We start from the raw sequence: 17630 nt of genomic DNA, 5'->3' as shown, positions 1-17630 counted from the left end.
GCACAAGGCATTCGTGGCGCTGAGCTTGACATCCTCGTTGGTGCTTGCCATGCACTGCACAATCACAGAGAGCACGTCTGTCGTGCTCGGTTTCAGCGCCCCCTCCACCTCCTCGTGATCCTTACCCTCCTCGCAAATGTAGCCGATGGCGGTGAGGGCTGCCTCCTGGTGCTGCTCCGAGGCAGACTGCGCTGCGCCGACAAGAATGCCCATCAGCTGCGGCCACTCCCCAGAAGGCAGCTCGCTACGCGCGAGGCTGCCAACGATGTTGGCGGCAACTGTGCGCACATCGCGATTGGGGCTGCCGAGAGTACTCAGAACCTCATTCTTGATGTGCAGCCGCACATCCGCAGGCAGAGCGCGCCAACGTTCCTCCAGCGCGTGCCGTGCCGCCACTTCTCGAAAGGATGGCGCCACTGCATTCTTTAGCAGCGTGCCCGCCATGTTTCGGGCAAAGGTCGGCTTGCTCTCGTCCCGGAACTCCTGCAGCATTGTCGTCATGAAGGTGGCGAGGTCGGTCTCCTTGGCATTGTTCACAGCGGTCTCTGCGGGCACCCGGATAGACGGCTCCGGGTTGCCCAGAGCCATGAGAAGGTCCGTAATGTTCGCCATCACGAGCGGCTTTCTTCGTTTCCTATTTACGGATCGGCTTCTTCAACGGCAGTGCGCAACACAGCGACAGAAATGAATTCGAGCCCGCACACGCACAATAGAGGTGACGCACGCTCCTGCAGGGGGTGGGAGAGAGCAAGTATGCCTGAAAGAGCTCTCTGAGGAAAGCGTGTGCGTCCCAAGCAGCTATAAACACCCACAGCGGTACCCCCCTCGCGAGCGTCGCTTCTGCAGCGCCTGAGCAGCCCCACAGACAACCCAAAACACTCCTGCTAAGACGCGTGCGTGCCTTCCGCGTTTCTGCTTTTCGCCCTACCCCACCCCACCCCCTGTTGTACGAGGCGCAGATGTGGACACTTGTACAGATAGAGGTTGGAACAGAGTGCACTGTACCGGACTGCTTGGTGCGCGAGCGTGTGTGCGCTTGTGCATATATATATAGAGAGAGAGGGATCACTATGTTCGTCTGAGTATTGGTCTGTGCAAGTGAGGTGCTACAGTCTACTTATTGTGGTTTCTTTCAAGGTTTAGAGCACGCAGATGTGCGTGCGTTTGTGTGGGATATGGGCGCGCCATCGATGCCAGGACGCACACACACACACACACACACGAGCAAGCGATGCAGTTCGTGGATAGAGAGGCAGTCAGAGGCAGAGAGGTGAAGGGAGGGCAGCAGAGGAGAGGGACGATGCTGTTTTGGGAATATGATGTATTGTGCATATCTGCGCGTGTGTGGCCATGCACATCCGGTGCGGGGCGGGAAAGAGAGAGAGCTTCATGCGACTTCTTGAGACTTGCTTGCCACCATTCAGCGGAGTACGTGCCGACGCGTTTGGTGGCGGCAAATCGCCGACACAAACGTGCTCTCCCTGGATTTACGCTCCAGCAAGACGGCCCTTCAGCGTACTTTGGCGGGCGAGCGAGCCGTTCCGAGCAGCAACAAGCGAGGCGGAGCAAAGGTGGCGGCCAAGGACGTTCTGCTGGCATCCAGCACTTCCGCTAAACCTCCTGCTCCGAAGCCAAAGCCCTCATTCGCTGCCTGCATACGTACCGAACCGCACGAGCATGATCTCCCCCCTCCTCACGAATGGCGCCTCTCCTCCTTCTGCTGTGTGGAGTGTTCGTGTTTGCGGTACAGACACACACACCGAAACACACACACACACACACATAAATAAGGCATGCGCGACTTGCGCGCGCATATGTATGTGTGTGCTATGTTCTTGTACATGCATACTCCACAACTGATGCGCGGCTTCTACAACGACAACACCCAACTTCATCCTTCATGGGCCTAAATCAGTACATAGCAACATAAAAGCAAGAGGGAGACATACTACACACACTGGCAGGGTTCAGGGCGCCTGTCGCATCAAGACGACACGTGCCTATACATGCATACGAAAAGCACACACCGGCACCACCTTCACCGTCTGCTATGTGTGCGTGCGGCGACCTGCAGACTCAATCGAAGAAGTGCAGACACACAATGGCAGGAGAGGAAGAAACCGAAGGAGAACGAGACGCAACACTCTCTGACACGTCTCTGTGTGGGAGACTAGAAGAAGGGGGGGTGGACAAAACAGGGAGGGAGAAGGGGAGAGAGAGGAGAGGGAGAGGAGGGAGGTGCTCTGTGCTCTGTGCTACCGGGAGGCGTTGAACTGAGGACAGACGTAACACCTGACCGAAAAGAAGAATAAAAAGCGGCCTCAACCAGCACCAGCACAACGGCCACAGGCGCTGCAACAACAGCGAGGCCAGCCGTGTCGGTGAGCCTCCAGAGTGCTCCGAACAGAGAAGAGTATGTGTGCGCCTTGCATTGCGTCCTGGAAGGAGGGCGCCTGAGGTCATGGGAGAGGCTTAGTACTGCTCGGGAGTGGTGGAAGGCGATATGCCACCGAGCGTTGCTGAGGCCGTTGCGGCAGCGGCGGCTGCGTTGAGGCGACGGTCCACCTTTTCCTGTCGCAGCTCCTCCGGACTTGTGCCGAGAGGAGGCTGGTAGTTGACGTCCATCGGATCTAAGTTGTATTGATTTCCGCGGGCCGCGGGATGCGGCTCCATGGTGCCTTTGCTATAAGCTAAGCCCACGTCCACGTCGCCTGCGCCCTCGGCAGTGACGGTTTCATTATCTTTTTGCTCGCCAGCTGTGCGTGCCGGACAACCCCGGGTGCTGCGCTCGTACATCTGTCTCTCGTATTCCTCCTGCGCCCGCTTCCGCTCCAGCTTCTCGTCGCGACGCTCGTGGCGGCGGATGGCGCCAGGGGCGTTGGGGCCAAAGCGCTTCTCTTCGGGGTAAATCGCAGAGCGGTAGACCGCCGGCAGGAGCGTTGGCGGCTCCTGATCAGTGGCGCGCTTGTGGGAGCCCATGGCCTCGCGCATCGCGGCGATGCGGGCCGCCACGGGGTCGGCGTAGACACGGCCGCCGGCGGAGTTGGCGAGGGTAGCATCCTTCGGAATGTTGAAGCCACGGCGCATGCCTTCCTCGCGCGGGTCTGGGCCCGCCAGCGGTGTCTTGCCGAACCCGAAGTTGTCGTACGGCAGCCCGCGCTCAACGCAGACCGCCCTGCCGCGGCGCCACAGCTCCGACTTGGCAATGTAATAGTCGCGCATCGCGCGGTCCCGGCGGAAAGCGGCCTGTAGGAGGGCGGCTGCGTAATGCTCAGCTACCGTGACGCTGCTTGGCCGGACCGTGCCATAGGACGCCGGCAGCGCTCCGAGCGAGCGCTCCGACAGGTGCCAGGCAATGTCTCTCGGAGCCTGGCTGCCGGCCGTGTGCGCATCGGCCGCCTCGAGAAATGCGATGGCCATCACGCGCCGCGCTAGCGGTAGCAGTACCTCGTAGTAGTAAACACGGCCGTTGTGGTCAGGAATGTTGTACTCCCGCAGCAGCTGCATTACCTCAACGCGGTTGCGGCGATCACTGACACCCAGCGGCAGACGCAGCTCCTCCAGCAGCTCCGGTAGCACCGCGCTTGGCAGCCACATGGTGCCGTTCGGATCCCTCTTCGACCACAGGCGGCAGAAGCGGCGCAGCTCGTCGAGCCGGGTGACGGCAGAGTAGATGCGCACGGCTGCGACGTACTTGTCCAGCACGACTGCCATGTACAGGGTGCTTAGCAGAAGGAAGAAGCAGATGACAATGGGGATGTAGTACACCGGCGCCCAGTCCGTTGGCCCGCATCGCTTGCTGGCGCGGGCGCAGTAGTAACCGCGGTCCAAGCTGCCTCGCAGCATCGTTGCCCAGTTCTGTAGGGTGGATAGTCGAAACACCATGATAAGCGCGTTCACAAAGGTGCCGAAGTTGTTGTACTTATCATCGATGTAGCCACCGAAGGGTACGATGTAGCCCAAGAAGTGCAGGCCCAATATCGCGAAGACGTACACGGCGATCATGTACACGAACGTCACGCTGATGAGCCCCGGCACCGACGCCTTCAGGACCTCGTGGAAGAGTGTCAGATGGGTGGAGAAGGGCAGCACGAGGTGCACGAGGTGCAACACCCGCCCCACTCGCAGCATGCGCAGCACATTCACGTTGAACGGCACGCGGTTGGTGGCCGTGGTGCTGAGGCCGATCTGAATGTAGGAGAGGACAACGATCAGAAGGTCCCAGCAGTAGGCCCGGCGCGTGAAGAAGCGCAGGCCGTGCGCGACGAAACGCAGAACGACCTCGAGGGTGAAAATGACGACCCAGATGTACTGGAACGCGTCGAGCGTGGTCTTCTGCGTGCTGCTCATCTGGTACCACTCGAGCGACATGGTCAGCATGTTAAAGACAAGAATGAGCCCCATGAACGCCTCGAACCAGCGATTCGAAATCAGGAAGTGGACCAGGCGGGAGACTCGTGTGTCCAGGGGCAGAAGCTGCACCTTGGGCTTCAGCCGAAAAATCATGCCCTGCATGCGCAGCCAGACCTGGTGCTCGATCGTTGTCCCCGTCGCGTCCTCCGTCGCGCTCTTGGCGAGCATGTAGCAGTAAATCACTGCTGAGATGAACAGCGTGAAGAAGATGAAGTGCGACACGTAGTAGTATGCGATGAAGACCAGGCCGAGGTACGGGCGCTGGTTCCGCAGCGGCGACAGCAGCGCTGAGCGGGAGTCGACGGCGCTGTATATGACGTCTATCCACTCCGCCCCGGTGCTGATTTCGAAGGTCGTCAACAGGCTTTCGTAGAAGTTGCGGAAGTTGCGCTGGGTTGGCGCCCACGTGTACCCCTCCTCGACGCACTGCGTGCCGTTCACTATGCTGGCGTTGCTGCAGTAGTTGAACTTGTCCATGAACAGGGAGACGAAGATGATGGCCCACACAATGTAGTTCATGAGCATGAGCAGGCACACGTTCGCCAGGGTCGGAATGCTGTCCCAGATGGCGCGCGCCACGTGTGACATGCTGCTGCTGCCCCACTTCCAGTACCGCAGCGGCCCCAGAATGCGGAAACAGCGCATCACCTTCAGGTAGCGTAGAAAGATGTCCGGCCTGCCCCACGACACGAGAGAGATGATCACGATGAAGAAATCGAAGATGTTCCATCGGTGCCAGAAGTACGCGCGGCCGACCGGCAGCACGACCCCCATGCTGATCCACTTCAGAACCATCTCTACTGCGAAGATGATAGAGAAAATGTCGTCGAGGATGTGCAGCACCTTGTACTTGGCGCTGTTGTAGCTGCCGCCGAAGTCGCGATTACCCTCGTCTGGCGCATAGACAGCCAAGCAGATGGAGGCGGCATAGACGACGCACAGGACGGCAATCTCAAACCACATCGAGCCAACCACAGCCGACACCGCCCGCCGAACCGGGTTCGAGGGCGAGAGCACGAAGAACACGCGGTCCTCCCAGGTGTTCTTGTAGCTCTTTTCCCGCACCTGCGCCTCCTGCCTCTGCTGGTTCGCCAGGATGTAGGCCAGCGTGGCACGGCCGACTTGCTCCTCGCCGACGTGCAGTCCCAATAGCCACTGTTGCATCTCCAGCGCCTCCAGCATGCGGTCCCACGTCCGCTCCTGCTCTGGCAAGTCCATGCAAGACAGGTTTTCAATTGTGTCGAACAGCAGCATGCCGCAGCTCCAGGCCTGTCCCAGCACTATCTCCACCATCCGCTTGGTGGGGGTCACCTCGTGGTCGGCCTGCATCCTGGTGTATCCGATCAGCGCGTTCAGCACTAGCTGCTGCGAGCTACGCACCGCCGCCATGTGGCAGTGCTCCGCATGCAGCTCCTCGGCGGTGCGCTGCGCCACACCTGGCGGCGCGCGCAGCGGCATCTGCATGTGCGTGTTGCAGTCCAGACAAGTCTCGAATACGCGACGTCCCTCATCCATGGTGCTCTTGTAGCGTAGGCGGGGACCGGGCAGGAGCAGATGCTCGAAGTCTTCGTCCGACACGCCGCCCTCGGGGGTGCTGTAGTCGGCGGTCGCCTCGTCGTCGCCGGCGACGACAAGGGCGCGGGCATTGCCCAGCTTCGTCAGCCGCGGTACGAGGCTGATGTTCGTGTTCTTCGCCCGTTCCTCTGCGAGGGAGTCCGACACGCGAGCCACACTGGGGCCGCCGACGCTCGTGCCTTGGTGCGCCGGGGAGAGGCTGTGGCGATCGGCCAGCAGCGGGTTCGCCATGCTCCGGCGGCTGTGTCGCGAGAGCGACCGACTACCCACGACCTCGTCCGGTAATGCGTCGTGTGCGCCCGCCGGCCTCTGCAGCTGCGCGGCGGCGTAGGTGGTGGCTGGCACGGCGCGGTGGTGCCGTGCAAAGCGAAGTTGCCCACGCTGCTGCGGCGTTCCGACCACCGAGAAGCCCATCTCTGTCGCTGGCAGGCTCGGCTGGCGGTACAGACGGCCGCCGATGTTGACGTACTGCGGGCCGTTGACGAGCGCACCATCTGGCCCGTACATGTCCGAGCCACCCACCTGGCTGCCCTCGCCCATGTCGCTCCACTCGCTCTTTTCCTGACCATAGTGCTCGCGGTAGTATCGGTCTTTGGCCTCCACGAGGCGCAGCTGGCGCGCCATGTCTTCGTTCAGGAAGTAGATCTCGTCAGGCGCCACGTCACGCCGGTCGAAGCCGCCGTGAATGTGCTTGAAGGAGCGCCAGACGCTGAAATCGAAGAATGGCAGCCGCGCGAAGCGACTGCGGCGTCCGCGACGGCCGTGACTGCTGCCCGACATAAAGTAGTAGTCCTCCGTCTCCTGCTGCGCCTGCCACGCGTACGTCATTACCGCAATGAAGAAGAAGCGGAAGATGAAGGCGACGCAGACAGTGGCGATGAAGTACATGACGGTGTAGCCCCCACGCACCCGCATCCCAGACCACGAGAGGTAGAGCCACTGATCTCTGTTCACCGAGAAGGCCTGCGCCACGGCGTAGGCTGCATGCGAGAAGGTCTCGAATGCGCCACGGGTGGTGTAGTCGCTCGTGTTGTAGTCGATCCAGCCTATACGGCTGCCAAAGAAGCTCATGCCCAGCAACAGCCACATAAACATGTACAGTGTAAAGAAGACAAGGGCGTAGACCATGTCAGGGAAGCCGTGGATGAGCACCCGTGAGACGCGGCGCAGCGGACGGCACGGTATGACGCGGAAGAGACGCAGGAAGCGCACCCAGTTGAACAGCGACGTCGTGTTTGCCCTGCTGTATCCAAGCTGGAAGAGCGAGGTGACCATGAACGTCGCTTCGATCAGGATGACTATGTCCGTGAAGAAAGGACCGGGACCAAGGGCGAGCAGGCGGATGAGCAGCTCCAGCATGAACAACACAGAGAAGCAGACACCCGCGATGAATGTGCCCGTCTCCCAGTAGTCCGGCATCGTGTCGAAGCGCGACGCGTTGAAGACGGCGTTGGCGATGATGAAAGAGTACATGATGTAGTTGAAGACGGTGATCGGCGCGTTCTCGCGGATGTTGCGCGCCATGCGGATGGGTGACATGCTCCCAGGTACCAGCCCCTCCTGGCGCATCCACGGCTTCTCCGCCAGCGAATCGTCATCTTCATCTTCATCGTCATCGATGAGGTGCCCCATGCCACTGCGGCGCAGCTCCTCCCGCTCCTCGCGGCGCTCCTGCGCGCGCCGCTGACGCAGCCGGCGCAGGGCCTCTTCCTCGTACTTATTCGTGTAGGACAGTGGCGTGAGCCCGTAGCGGTGCTGCATCATGCGGTGCTCCCAAAGGTACTGCGAGATGATGCGCGGATAGCCTTCCGTGAACATATGGGCGATGTTGCGGATGATGTTGATCTTCTGCCCCAGCGTCTTGGCGTAGTCGAAGTCGCCGCCTTCGGGGTCGTTGATGACGTATGCCGTCTGCTCCTGCTGCGTTGGCGCCTGCGGCACCTGCGTCATTGAGGCGTGCAGGCGGCTCAACGAGCCACGACCGTTCATGCTCGACGCGCGCGACAGCGTTCCGCCGCGCACCGACATCGAGCGGCGGTGCGGCACCACGCCGGCGGCCTCGCGGGCCACCATGACACTCGTCGACGGCGCCGACGGTGCCCTGGTGGAGGGCCGCGCATTGCTCACTGGGCGACTGTGCAGGACGGTAGTGCTCTCCGCGCCGCCACCGGGCACGGCGGTGCGCGACTGATCAATGCTGGTGCGCAAGGCAGCGGCGGAGTTGTACATGTCGTTCTTTGCGGTGCTCGCACCGTTGGTGTACGGGTCCAGAAAGCGCAGCTGCTCCGCTTGCACCTCTTGCCGAACCGCAAAGGGGAGGTCCGACTGGTGAGAGTCGCCAATGGCGTAGGCGGCGGGGTGGTGCTGCACGGCACCAACACGACCTCCGAGGGCAAATTCACTGCGCTCCTTGGTGGGCTGCGGGGACGTCTCGGTCTGGGTTGCCGACCCAGACGCTGCCCCGGCTGGAGAGGCTCCCCGCCTCCCCGTGCCCTGCCGTTTTCCCGCGCCGCCCTCTTCGACAATGAGGTCGCCGAGGGCTGCCTGCTGCAGCTGGCGCTTGCGCTCCGCCTCCTCGGCGACGTCGCGCTGACGCGTCAGCGCCAGCTGCAACTGAATGCGCTGCTCGTCTGTCCACTTCGTCGCCTGAATCGCGCGGTGGTGACTCTTTATCCTGTGCGCGTTCATGTTCTTGTCGTCTGTGCTGCCGCTGGTGGTGTCGTCACTGGTGAGGCGCTTGTCATCCTGCTGCTGGAGCGTGTAGGCTGGGTAGTGGGACACAAAACCGTTCTCATCGCGCTCGACGTAGTCGTTCAGGCGCACCATGGACGACATGCGCTGGCGCTGCTCTGTCAGCATATGATCGAAGAAGTCCAGCTGCTTCAGCACGAACAGCCGGCTCGTCTTGTCCATCTTCTCGAGGAAGACGCCGAGGTACAAGGACGGCACAATCCACGCGCAAACGAGAATGGTGAAGAAGTAGTAGAGGAACGCCATCATCGCCAGCCCGTCGTTTGTTTCCTGCAGAAGCTCGCTCCAGCCCTGAAACGTCATGATCTGGAACACCGACAGCATCGCGTGCCCAATGTCATCGAAGCTGCGGAAATCGTAGTGCGGATTCGGGAAGGCGTCCGCCTGGCAGGTGTAGAAAACGCCACAATGATGGCCCCAGTAAAAGCCGTATTGCCCGGTAGCCACGCTCCGGCACACCTGCGACGTGACGGCGCCGGTGAGCGTGTTGACGCAGCGGCTGTGCAGCGTGCCAACGAACAGCTGCAGCCCCAGCAGGCCAAAGAAGAAGATGAAGTACGTGAGAAAAATGGTCACGTAGATGAGCCGGTTCGTGGAGCGCAGGAGCGACTTGGCGAGCAGCTTCATGCGCACAGGAGCGGGAACGTATGTGAGGCACTTGATGGTGCGGATGAGCCGCCATGCCGTGAAGTTCCAGAGGTCCTGCCACCACGTGCACTCCATGATGCTCAGCACGAGCACCGCCGTGTCCAGCCAGCGCCACGGGGAGCGGAAGAAAGCGCGCTTGTGCAGAATGCCGCCGCTTGCGAAGAGACGCGCGATGATCTCGAAGCCCAGTAGGCACGTGTAGAACACGTCAGCCCAGATAATGTGGTCCGGCTTGTGCATACCTCCAGGAGGGGCGGTGTAACGGCTCCATGTCGCCTGGAAGATGGCGTAGCCAAGGATCATGAGGAAGATGAACATCTCCATCAGCCAGTGGTGCATGACGTTGTACACCATTACGCGCGGCGTCCAGCGAGCAGGGAAGATAAAGAAAGAGCTGTGCTGCAGGGCGATCGCACGATTGTGGATCTGATACAGCCATGAGGTGCGCGTGACGTTGTTCCACACCATGTCCTCCGGCACCCGGCCGTTGGTGAGAGCGCGCAGCTGCAGTGTGTTGTGCACCGACACGACCGCACGCCGACGAAGTGGGTCGCTGCGCAGGCGCTGCGGGTCACACTCGATGACCGTGTCGCTCGAAGAAAAAAAGGAATCGTCATCGGTGTACTCGGCAAACTGCATCAGCAACACCTCATTATCATCGCGTGGCTGCCCATCGTCCTCCCGCTCTGCGGCGGCGCTGTTGTATTCTACAAAGAACTTCTCGATGGGCTGTGTGCGGGCCAGCGGAATCTCCATCAGCTCCTCGACACCGTCATCCCGCTTGCTCGCGCGTGTGGAGGCGCCAGGGCTGCTGTTGCTGCGCGCACCAGAGGATGTCTTTCGGGACAGCCCCTCGGCGCCGGACCTCCCTCGCGACGGAGACACTTCCGCCGTCACGCCCTTCGCTCTGAGGGGCGGGGATGGGCGTGGCACTGGCGTGCTGGCTGCGCTGCGGCTCTGGGGGTTTGTTGGCGGGCGCCGTGCGGTGGCAGAGGCGTTCATGGTCGTGCTCTGCAGCTCCGGCGTGGCTCCACGAGGGGCCACTATCGGCGTCGCCGACCGCTGCTCCGGTTGCTGCTGCCGACCGCCGTTCGTCGACGAAGGGCGACTTGTGCGAGATAGGGATGGCAGAGCGGGAAGGTCGCCGCTGAGGGCCGTTGCGCTCGGCTGAGGGAGGGCAGCCGGGTCCTCGGCTGCGGTTGCGGCTGCAGAGCCGCGCTGCACCGGTGGTAGGGGCGGCGGCAGCGCTGGTCGCGGGTAAGAGCCCTGAATGGTGCCACTCAGCGGCATCGTACTGTCGTCATGGGGGTCGGCGCGGCGAGGCGCTGGTGTCTTGACGGTTGGCGGGGATTTATGATGAGGGGGGTTCAGCTGCCCTCGACTGTTGTTGAGCGAGCTCATCTGCGTGTACACCTTTGAGCAGCAAAAACACGGGCTGAGGGAGATGCCGTGCTCTCTCGTCCGCTGCCGCTGCTCCTACCAGCAGACCACACTGACAAGGGAGGCGCGCCGGTGGCGTAGGCCGCAAAGTGTGGGGGAAGAGGGGGAGGGAAGAAAGATGTTCACAAAAAGAAGCACACGCAGCGAGCAGGCAACCGACGCGATCTCTCAGCACGCGCTCACGCAACGGCCAGGAAGCCAGAAGGCCGAGCGAGCGAGCGAGGAAGGAAGGGAGGGCCGTGTGAAGCACCAAGGCGATACAATGACTGATGAAGGGAATGGGGAAGGGAGACGAGGGCAGAAAGAAGAACGCCGATTTGAGAAACACGCGCCCAAAGGAGCTTGAGAGCGGCGCTTCGTCTTCCCTTCGTTTCGCGCTTGCCGTGCGCGCGCCTGTGTACGGACTTGCACGTCGAGTCCGCCCTTCCACAGCTGCCGTCTGGCCTGATGGGAGGACGACGCGTTGGAGGGAGAGGGGAGGGGGGGTGTCGACGGCGTGCCGACCGCTTTACACACTCACCCACGAGAAGACTCGATGATGCACCGAACGTAGCAACGCTAATGCCAGGCACGGTACAGCCCTGTGCTTTTACTACCAAACCCAGGTAGACAACAATGTACCGTAGGCTTGGTGGTGGGAGGAGTGGCGCGGTGAAGGAGGGGTGTCGGGCCGAAAACAACAACAGAAGCAAACACGAAAAGGGCAACAACGGTGACGAGGCCTGAACAGGGTGCGGATGATTCTAAGAGGAAACGAACACGAAAAACAATAAAGCGAATGACAACAGGGCAGCGAGAACGAGAGATGCGTGCGCCAGCAGGGGACACCACACACACCACACACGCACACACGGGCACCCAACAATGTACGCCGTCGTACAGACAGACACTCCGCCAAAGGGGAAGGCGCCGCTTCACCTAGAGAAGAAGATGGGGGAGGAAAGAAGAGGTCAGGAGTGGCGAGCCAAGGGAGAACACGAGGCTTTGGCGGCTCCGTAGTTGATGCTGCTCCGCAGATATATATATATATATGTGCGTGTGTGCGCGCGTGCTTGCTCTGATTCACCCCTCCTCCTAACGGTTCCTCCCAAGTGGTGGCGTGTGCGGCGCTGGGCGTTGTAGCCTTCGCTCCCCTCGTTTGTCGTGTGTACCCCTGCACGTCAGACCTCTCCAACTCTGGAGTTCACCGCAAAAAAAAAACGCGAGTTGAAGGAAGCAGCGGAGCGTGTGGGTGAGCCAACTGACTCATCGAGCAACGCGGAAGCACTGCCAGCCCGGGGGTTGTGGCGAAATCGAGCTGCCGGAGGGGAAGGGAAGAACCCGGGAAGACGAGATTAGGCGCAACAGAGTAGCACGGAAACGGAACAGAGGTGGTGATCTGGGCAGCAACCAGCAGCCGGTAACGAGAAGCGCAACAACAACAGCAGACTCACCCACTCACTCACACGCGCACGAGAGCGAAACACCAGTAAATCCAAACCACACTGAACAAGAAGTCAAGTGAGCGAAGGCAAGACAGCCGGAGCACTGTCCTAAGGTGGCAAGGGAGAGGTGCGGGGAGGGCACTCGGACGAAGACGAGGACGGTGTGATCCGTGCACTCACACAACGACACACCTTCTCTTCCAAAAGAAAAAACAGAACGAAAGAAAATAGATCTACAAGTGCAAGTGACCGTGCCACCCCTGTTGCTGTGCTCGAGCGTGTTGTTGTTTTGGTGTGTGTGTGTGTGTTTACGATGAAAAGCCTCAGCAGAAAACGCAGGAAGAGTGAGAGCAAGGGAGGATGAGGTGCACGAGAAGGGAAGAGAGAATGGGAATCAGTCATAGACGTCCTCTCTCACGTTTTGCACTGTACCTCCATCCACGAGGGCGGACAGGAGAGAAGAGGGCCGGGCTGGTGGGAGTCGGAGAAGAGTATCGCGCCTGCGTCGTCCGCGTTGCGGAGGGTGAGAACGCGCTGAGGTGTCTGGCGTGCCTTCATGTGGCCCTTCCCTCAAGTAGCTGTTCGGGGGATCGATGCTGCCCCCCTCCCCCGAAGAAAAAAAGGTGTCCTCTTTTGTCGATGTAGAAGCGCGCGCTTGTGCGCATACGACAAAGGCCAGCGAATGGAGGAGGAGGAGTAATGGTGGTGGTGGTGCGGTGTGGTGCTCGATGGCAACCACGCAAGGGACACGCACGCATGGTACATTTCACCGAGCTATGCAAGTGCCGGCCTCCCTTCCTGGCACTGGCACCCAGCTATCCGCGAGATAGCGGGCAGTTCTCCTCCTCCTCCTCGTTTGCACATCCATCTGAGGCTTCATCGCCGCCTCGACATCCGCGAAGGCGTGATTTGTGCGCTGCCCGTCTGCAAGAGCCGATGAGCGGCTCTGGTGACGGTGAGCGCAGAGAGTGCCTACAACAGTGCTTCCTATCACCTCCTTCCCTGACTGAGCGCGTGGCATCAGCTGTCGTTCCGTGATGGCCCCACCTCAGTTCGGCCATGGCGGTGGAGTCGCAGCGTGCTCAAAGAGACGCCTTCAATGCTTGGATGCGGGCCAGCGATACTCCCGTCGCACTTGCCGGGCGTAAGTGGCCGGCACCGGTCGCAGCGGCAGGATGGAGGGGGGGGGGCTGCCGCCGTTCTTGCAGTGCTTGCACCTCCAAAGAGACCATCGAGAATGGACCTGGAAACTGGCGCTTCTGTGGCCGGGCCGCGCTCCACCCACTGGGCATAATCACAGTAGCGTGCGCAACGTGGATAGCAAGTCCGCTGCCGCTCGCACTGGTGCTGCTTTCAGGATGCACAGTAGGTTGTGCAGTAGGCGCGGCGTCCGAGCAGTGATGCAGTCGGGGGGAGCTATCCTGGGCCTGTCTCGATCGCGCTGGGTCCCCGTCGGCGTCGTCGGCGCGCGCCTGTGCAGAGACCGCCTCACGGCGCACTTTTCCATTCAAGCGGTCGACGCACTTGGCCTGGAGAGACTTGTCCAGGACAAAGGCGCTGCTTTTCATGTGCAACTGGTCAAACAGGGCCCTGAGAAACTGCAGCTGGGTGGCGAAGTCAGTGAAAGTCCTGCTGGCCAAGCCCCTGAAGAGGTACCAGCCCCCGGTATCGGGGCCTCGTTATCGGCCACCACCTTTTCAGCTTCGGGTTTTGTTCATGTGCGTGAGCCGCAGAAAGAGGGGAGAAAACAAAACAAGAAGGTTGAGGAAAGAGGGCATAGAGCCCAGCACGGCAAGCGTGCATGCTCGAGCTTGCCTCAGCGCACGTCCGGGGTGGGAGAGGGCTTTGGGAGGGGGGGGGACGAAGGCGGACGAGATGCGCAGCTGACTGGCGCGAGAGCTCCCTGGCATCTCCTTCCCGCTGCTTGGATGCGCGCCTCGCCCCATGGCAGCCCTCCGGCCGTCGTGCGCTGATGGAGGAGCCGCCCGTGGCAGCAAGACGCACACGCGACATCGGCCGCATCCATATATAAACCTATATCCTTTCTTCTGCTGAAACGGTCATGACAAAATGGCACCAGGGGTGCCAGAGAGCCGCGAGTAGCGCACTGAGGAGGCAGCGCGAGCCGAGGAAAAAGAACGTCTGGGTTCGCATGTGAGCCCACGCCAAACCCACCGAGTCGAGGATGACGAAGGGTAAGGGGAAAAGGGAAGAGGGAGGGCGGAACACAAAGGCGTGCGACCCACTTGCGCAAGGCCGCGTACGCACGATCGAGTGCTTGATCTAAGAGCCCTTGCACACTGAGCTCTGCTCTGGAAGAGGCCGAGCTCCTAAAATGCATAAAAGCGTCGCCGTCGTCGTAGCGAAGGCAAGCGGCTACCGATGTCGAAGCCAAAAAAATGCAAGCAGCTACATCGGCTGCCCACGATGGTGTTGAAGGGGAGCAGTCGCACCCCTGCACCCCTGTGCCCCACCCTCTTTCGTTGACATATTCAGGCTGTGCCATTCGCAGAAGCCTGGTCGGCAGCAGGGGCAGCGAGCCGCGCCATCAAGCGCTTCAGGTCTTCTAGGTCGGCATCGTACTTGTCGGCCTGCACCCTACTTTTCATCTGCGTCTCGTGCATCTCCTTTGCCTGCTGCAGATACTGGGTTTGCATGTACGCCGCCAGAGACGCCAGCGCCTCTTCCAGATTCGCGAGACGCTGTTGGGTGATGCGGTCCTCCCGCAGCCGCTGATAGGCGCGCTCCTGCGCCACCAACGCCTCCTGCTCTCGCTCTTCTGCCGCAACAACGGCGCTTCGAGCACTGCTATCTACGCTGCCCAGCGGCGATTCCTGTTCATGCAGGGTGTTCGCGCCGCCGCGTGTTGTATCGCCCTCAACGACTGGCTGCTGCCGTGAGTGGCCGTTGCCCACTTCACCGGGGCTGCCGGCGACCGACGCGACGAGGTAGTCGAGTCGCTCCTCGCTTCTCTCAAAGCTGCGCTCATGAGCGGCGACGGAGCTTTTTTCCGCATCTTCGCGGTTCCACGCCTTCGCATCGGCAGCGTACGCCACACCGCGCGAGGAGGACGCGGAGGGCGTGCCAGCCTGCTCCTTCCTCGTTGGGGAGGAGAGAGGCGGGCGGCCCAGCGATGCGGCAGCTGCGACACCGACACTGACGTTCGCCGCACCAGCGGCGGCCCTGTTGCCCACGTGGGGGTCGCTGCCGCCGCCTCTGCAACCGTTGGTGATACCGCTGCTCACCGCCTGAGATGCCGACGTCCTTGGAGAGCGTTCCACACCATTCTGCACACGGAACGAGTCGTCTCGCAGCTTGCATCGTCGGGCCACGTCGCGAGAGGCTGGCGCCATCGGCGAGGAGAACCGCACTGCAGGGGCTTCTGCACCGAAGGACACCTTGGGTGGAGGAATCACCTCGGGCAGTGCCGCGTCCTTGTTCCCAACAGTAGTGAGTGCGGTCTCCGCAGTCGAGTCGCGCGTTGCCGCTCTCTCAGCCAAGCCGCTGCGCCATACGAGGACCGTTTTGTCAGTACCGCCGCCTGTGGCAAGCCAGCGACCATCTTCCGAGAAGTGGCACGACTTGACGGGCCCCCCCTCATGCCCTTGGAGGGTGCAGTAGAGGTACACCTGCTTCACATCCCACAGCTTCGCAGTGCTGTCGTTGCCGGCCGAGAAGAGCCAGCCGCCGTTGGGGGCAAAGTCGACGCACTGCACCCCGCCCGCGTGCGCGCCTCTGTAGTGCTGAAGGAGGCTGGAGAAGCGCCGCTGCGCTGGTGCACCGCCCCAGCTGTTGGCGGCGGATGACGAGGATGAGGTGTGCCGTAGGTCAAAGAGATTCACGGCGCCGCTGGCATCGCCGCTCGCCAACACGTAGCCGTCGGGGTGAAAGCTCAGGGAATGCACGCTGGCGCTGCAGTCAAACAGAGCGTGCACTGGGGCGCGAGTGCGCGTGTCCCACACGCAAATGGCGTGATCGTCACCACCGCTGGCGATGTAGTGAAAGAAGCTAGAGGATGTGTAGGCGCTCTGCACAGCCACCGTGCGCACCCAGTTCATGTGCCCAGTGCCGTGCTGCCCCGTAGACGATTGTGCCGCGAAACTGCCAACGAATTTGTTGCCCGGGCCGACGCCGATGTGCTGGCTGCTCGAGGCGTAATTGAGGTCCCAGCACTTCACCGCCTTGTCATTGCCCGCGGTGTAGAGGTAGTCAGAGCCGTCTTGGGCAAAGACGACGGCGCGGGTAGCGCCGGTGTGACCGCGCCAGCCGCATGAGTTGCGGTCGTCGGCCGACTCGGCGTGGAGGCCGTACGTCGCCGTTGTCCGTCGCGTGTTGGGGATCCAGAGCCGCACGTATCCATCATGGCCGCCGCTCGCCAGCAGATTTGCGCGCGGGCTGCAGGCAACAGCAAGCACCGGTCCGCGATGCCCCATGAATCGCATTGTGCGGGTGGTGGCCTTTGCGTCCCACAACATGACCGCGCCGTCGGCACCGCCGGACACGACCTTGGGAATGAGCGGAGACGGCGACAGCGCCGGTTGGAAGCCGACACTGCACACACCTTGACGATGCCCGCGGAAGCACATCTCCAGCGTGGGACGGAACGGGTCGGCAGGGCCCGCCACTTGATACGCGCTGTACGACATTGGGTATCTGGAGGACAAACCTCACGCGGTGCCGACGTCTAAGATCTAGGTTGTTCACCCTCCAAACGTCGTATGAGCGGCACTGCCGCACCGGTGGTGGACTGGTGATCAAGAGGGAGCTCAAGAGTGGTGCTCGTATATGTGAGGAGACGAGCGGTAGTGGTGGTGTGTGCGCTTGTCTCGTGGCGTTCCACGACAAGCCGGACGCGCAGCGCGCGATTGCTCGCTTCCTCTGTGTATATGCCGCACAGATGGCGGGCAGGAGTGTGTGTGTGTGTGGGGGGGGAGATGGGGAGATGGGGGGATGGGGGAACAGGGGACCGTGACGTGTTTCCGCGCGTGCGATCGCTACCGCCGTGGCCTTTGTTTTTCTGTGCTCGCTGACCTTGCCTCTACGTGTTCCGTGGCTTGCCGCAGCTGCAACGCGTCGTGTGCACACATGCAAACGCTTTTCGAGACGTCACGAAAATGTACCTTCTCGGCATGCATTGCGATGCGGCAGACAAACACACAGGTACACGCAACGTAGACAAGGGCAGAGAAACGGGAGGAGAGGTGTGCACAAGAGCTAGAGAGAGACGGATGGAGAGAGGTCAGCAGCAGCAGAGGTGGGAGGCCGTGTGTGTGTGTGTTTCTTTCGAGCTACCAGCTCTCCTGCACTTCGCCTCCACGGCTTCCGTGAAACGCACAGACTCCGCCACAGACAGCAAGATTTCGAGCAAGTCATGCGTAT

The 17630-nt window shown here is 61.4% G+C and overlaps 3 protein-coding genes across 3 annotated transcripts in view; all 3 read right to left on the bottom strand.

The window, feature by feature from the left end:
* The window catches only part of LINJ_34_0510 (putative importin beta-1 subunit), a gene marked incomplete at both ends in the record, with an annotated part of 2613 nt that extends 2001 nt beyond the window's left edge, over positions 1-612 (bottom strand). The window contains one exon of the mRNA XM_001468401.1: positions 1-612. This exon is cut by the window's left edge and continues 2001 nt beyond it. Coding sequence (XP_001468438.1) covers positions 1-612 — 612 coding nt within the window.
* Positions 613-2472: 1860 nt separating this feature from the next.
* On the bottom strand, positions 2473-10143 carry LINJ_34_0500 (putative calcium channel protein; the record flags this gene model as incomplete). The annotated part of the gene is made up of 1 exon (XM_001468400.1): positions 2473-10143. The coding sequence occupies one exon, from the start codon at positions 10141-10143 to the stop codon at positions 2473-2475; it is 7671 nt and encodes a 2556-aa protein (XP_001468437.1).
* Positions 10144-14743: 4600 nt separating this feature from the next.
* LINJ_34_0490 (conserved hypothetical protein) lies at positions 14744-16897 on the bottom strand (the record flags this gene model as incomplete). Its single annotated transcript, XM_001468399.1, has 1 exon — positions 14744-16897. One exon carries the CDS (start codon positions 16895-16897, stop codon positions 14744-14746), a length of 2154 nt encoding a protein of 717 aa, XP_001468436.1.
* Between the last annotated feature and the right edge of the window lie 733 nt (positions 16898-17630).

Source organism: Leishmania infantum, chromosome 34 (genome assembly GCF_000002875.2).
Source record: "Leishmania infantum JPCM5 genome chromosome 34".
NCBI lineage: Eukaryota > Euglenozoa > Kinetoplastea > Trypanosomatida > Trypanosomatidae > Leishmania > Leishmania infantum.
The sequence above is the reverse complement of the archived record's forward strand: the minus strand, read 5'-3'. Positions and strand labels throughout refer to the sequence as shown.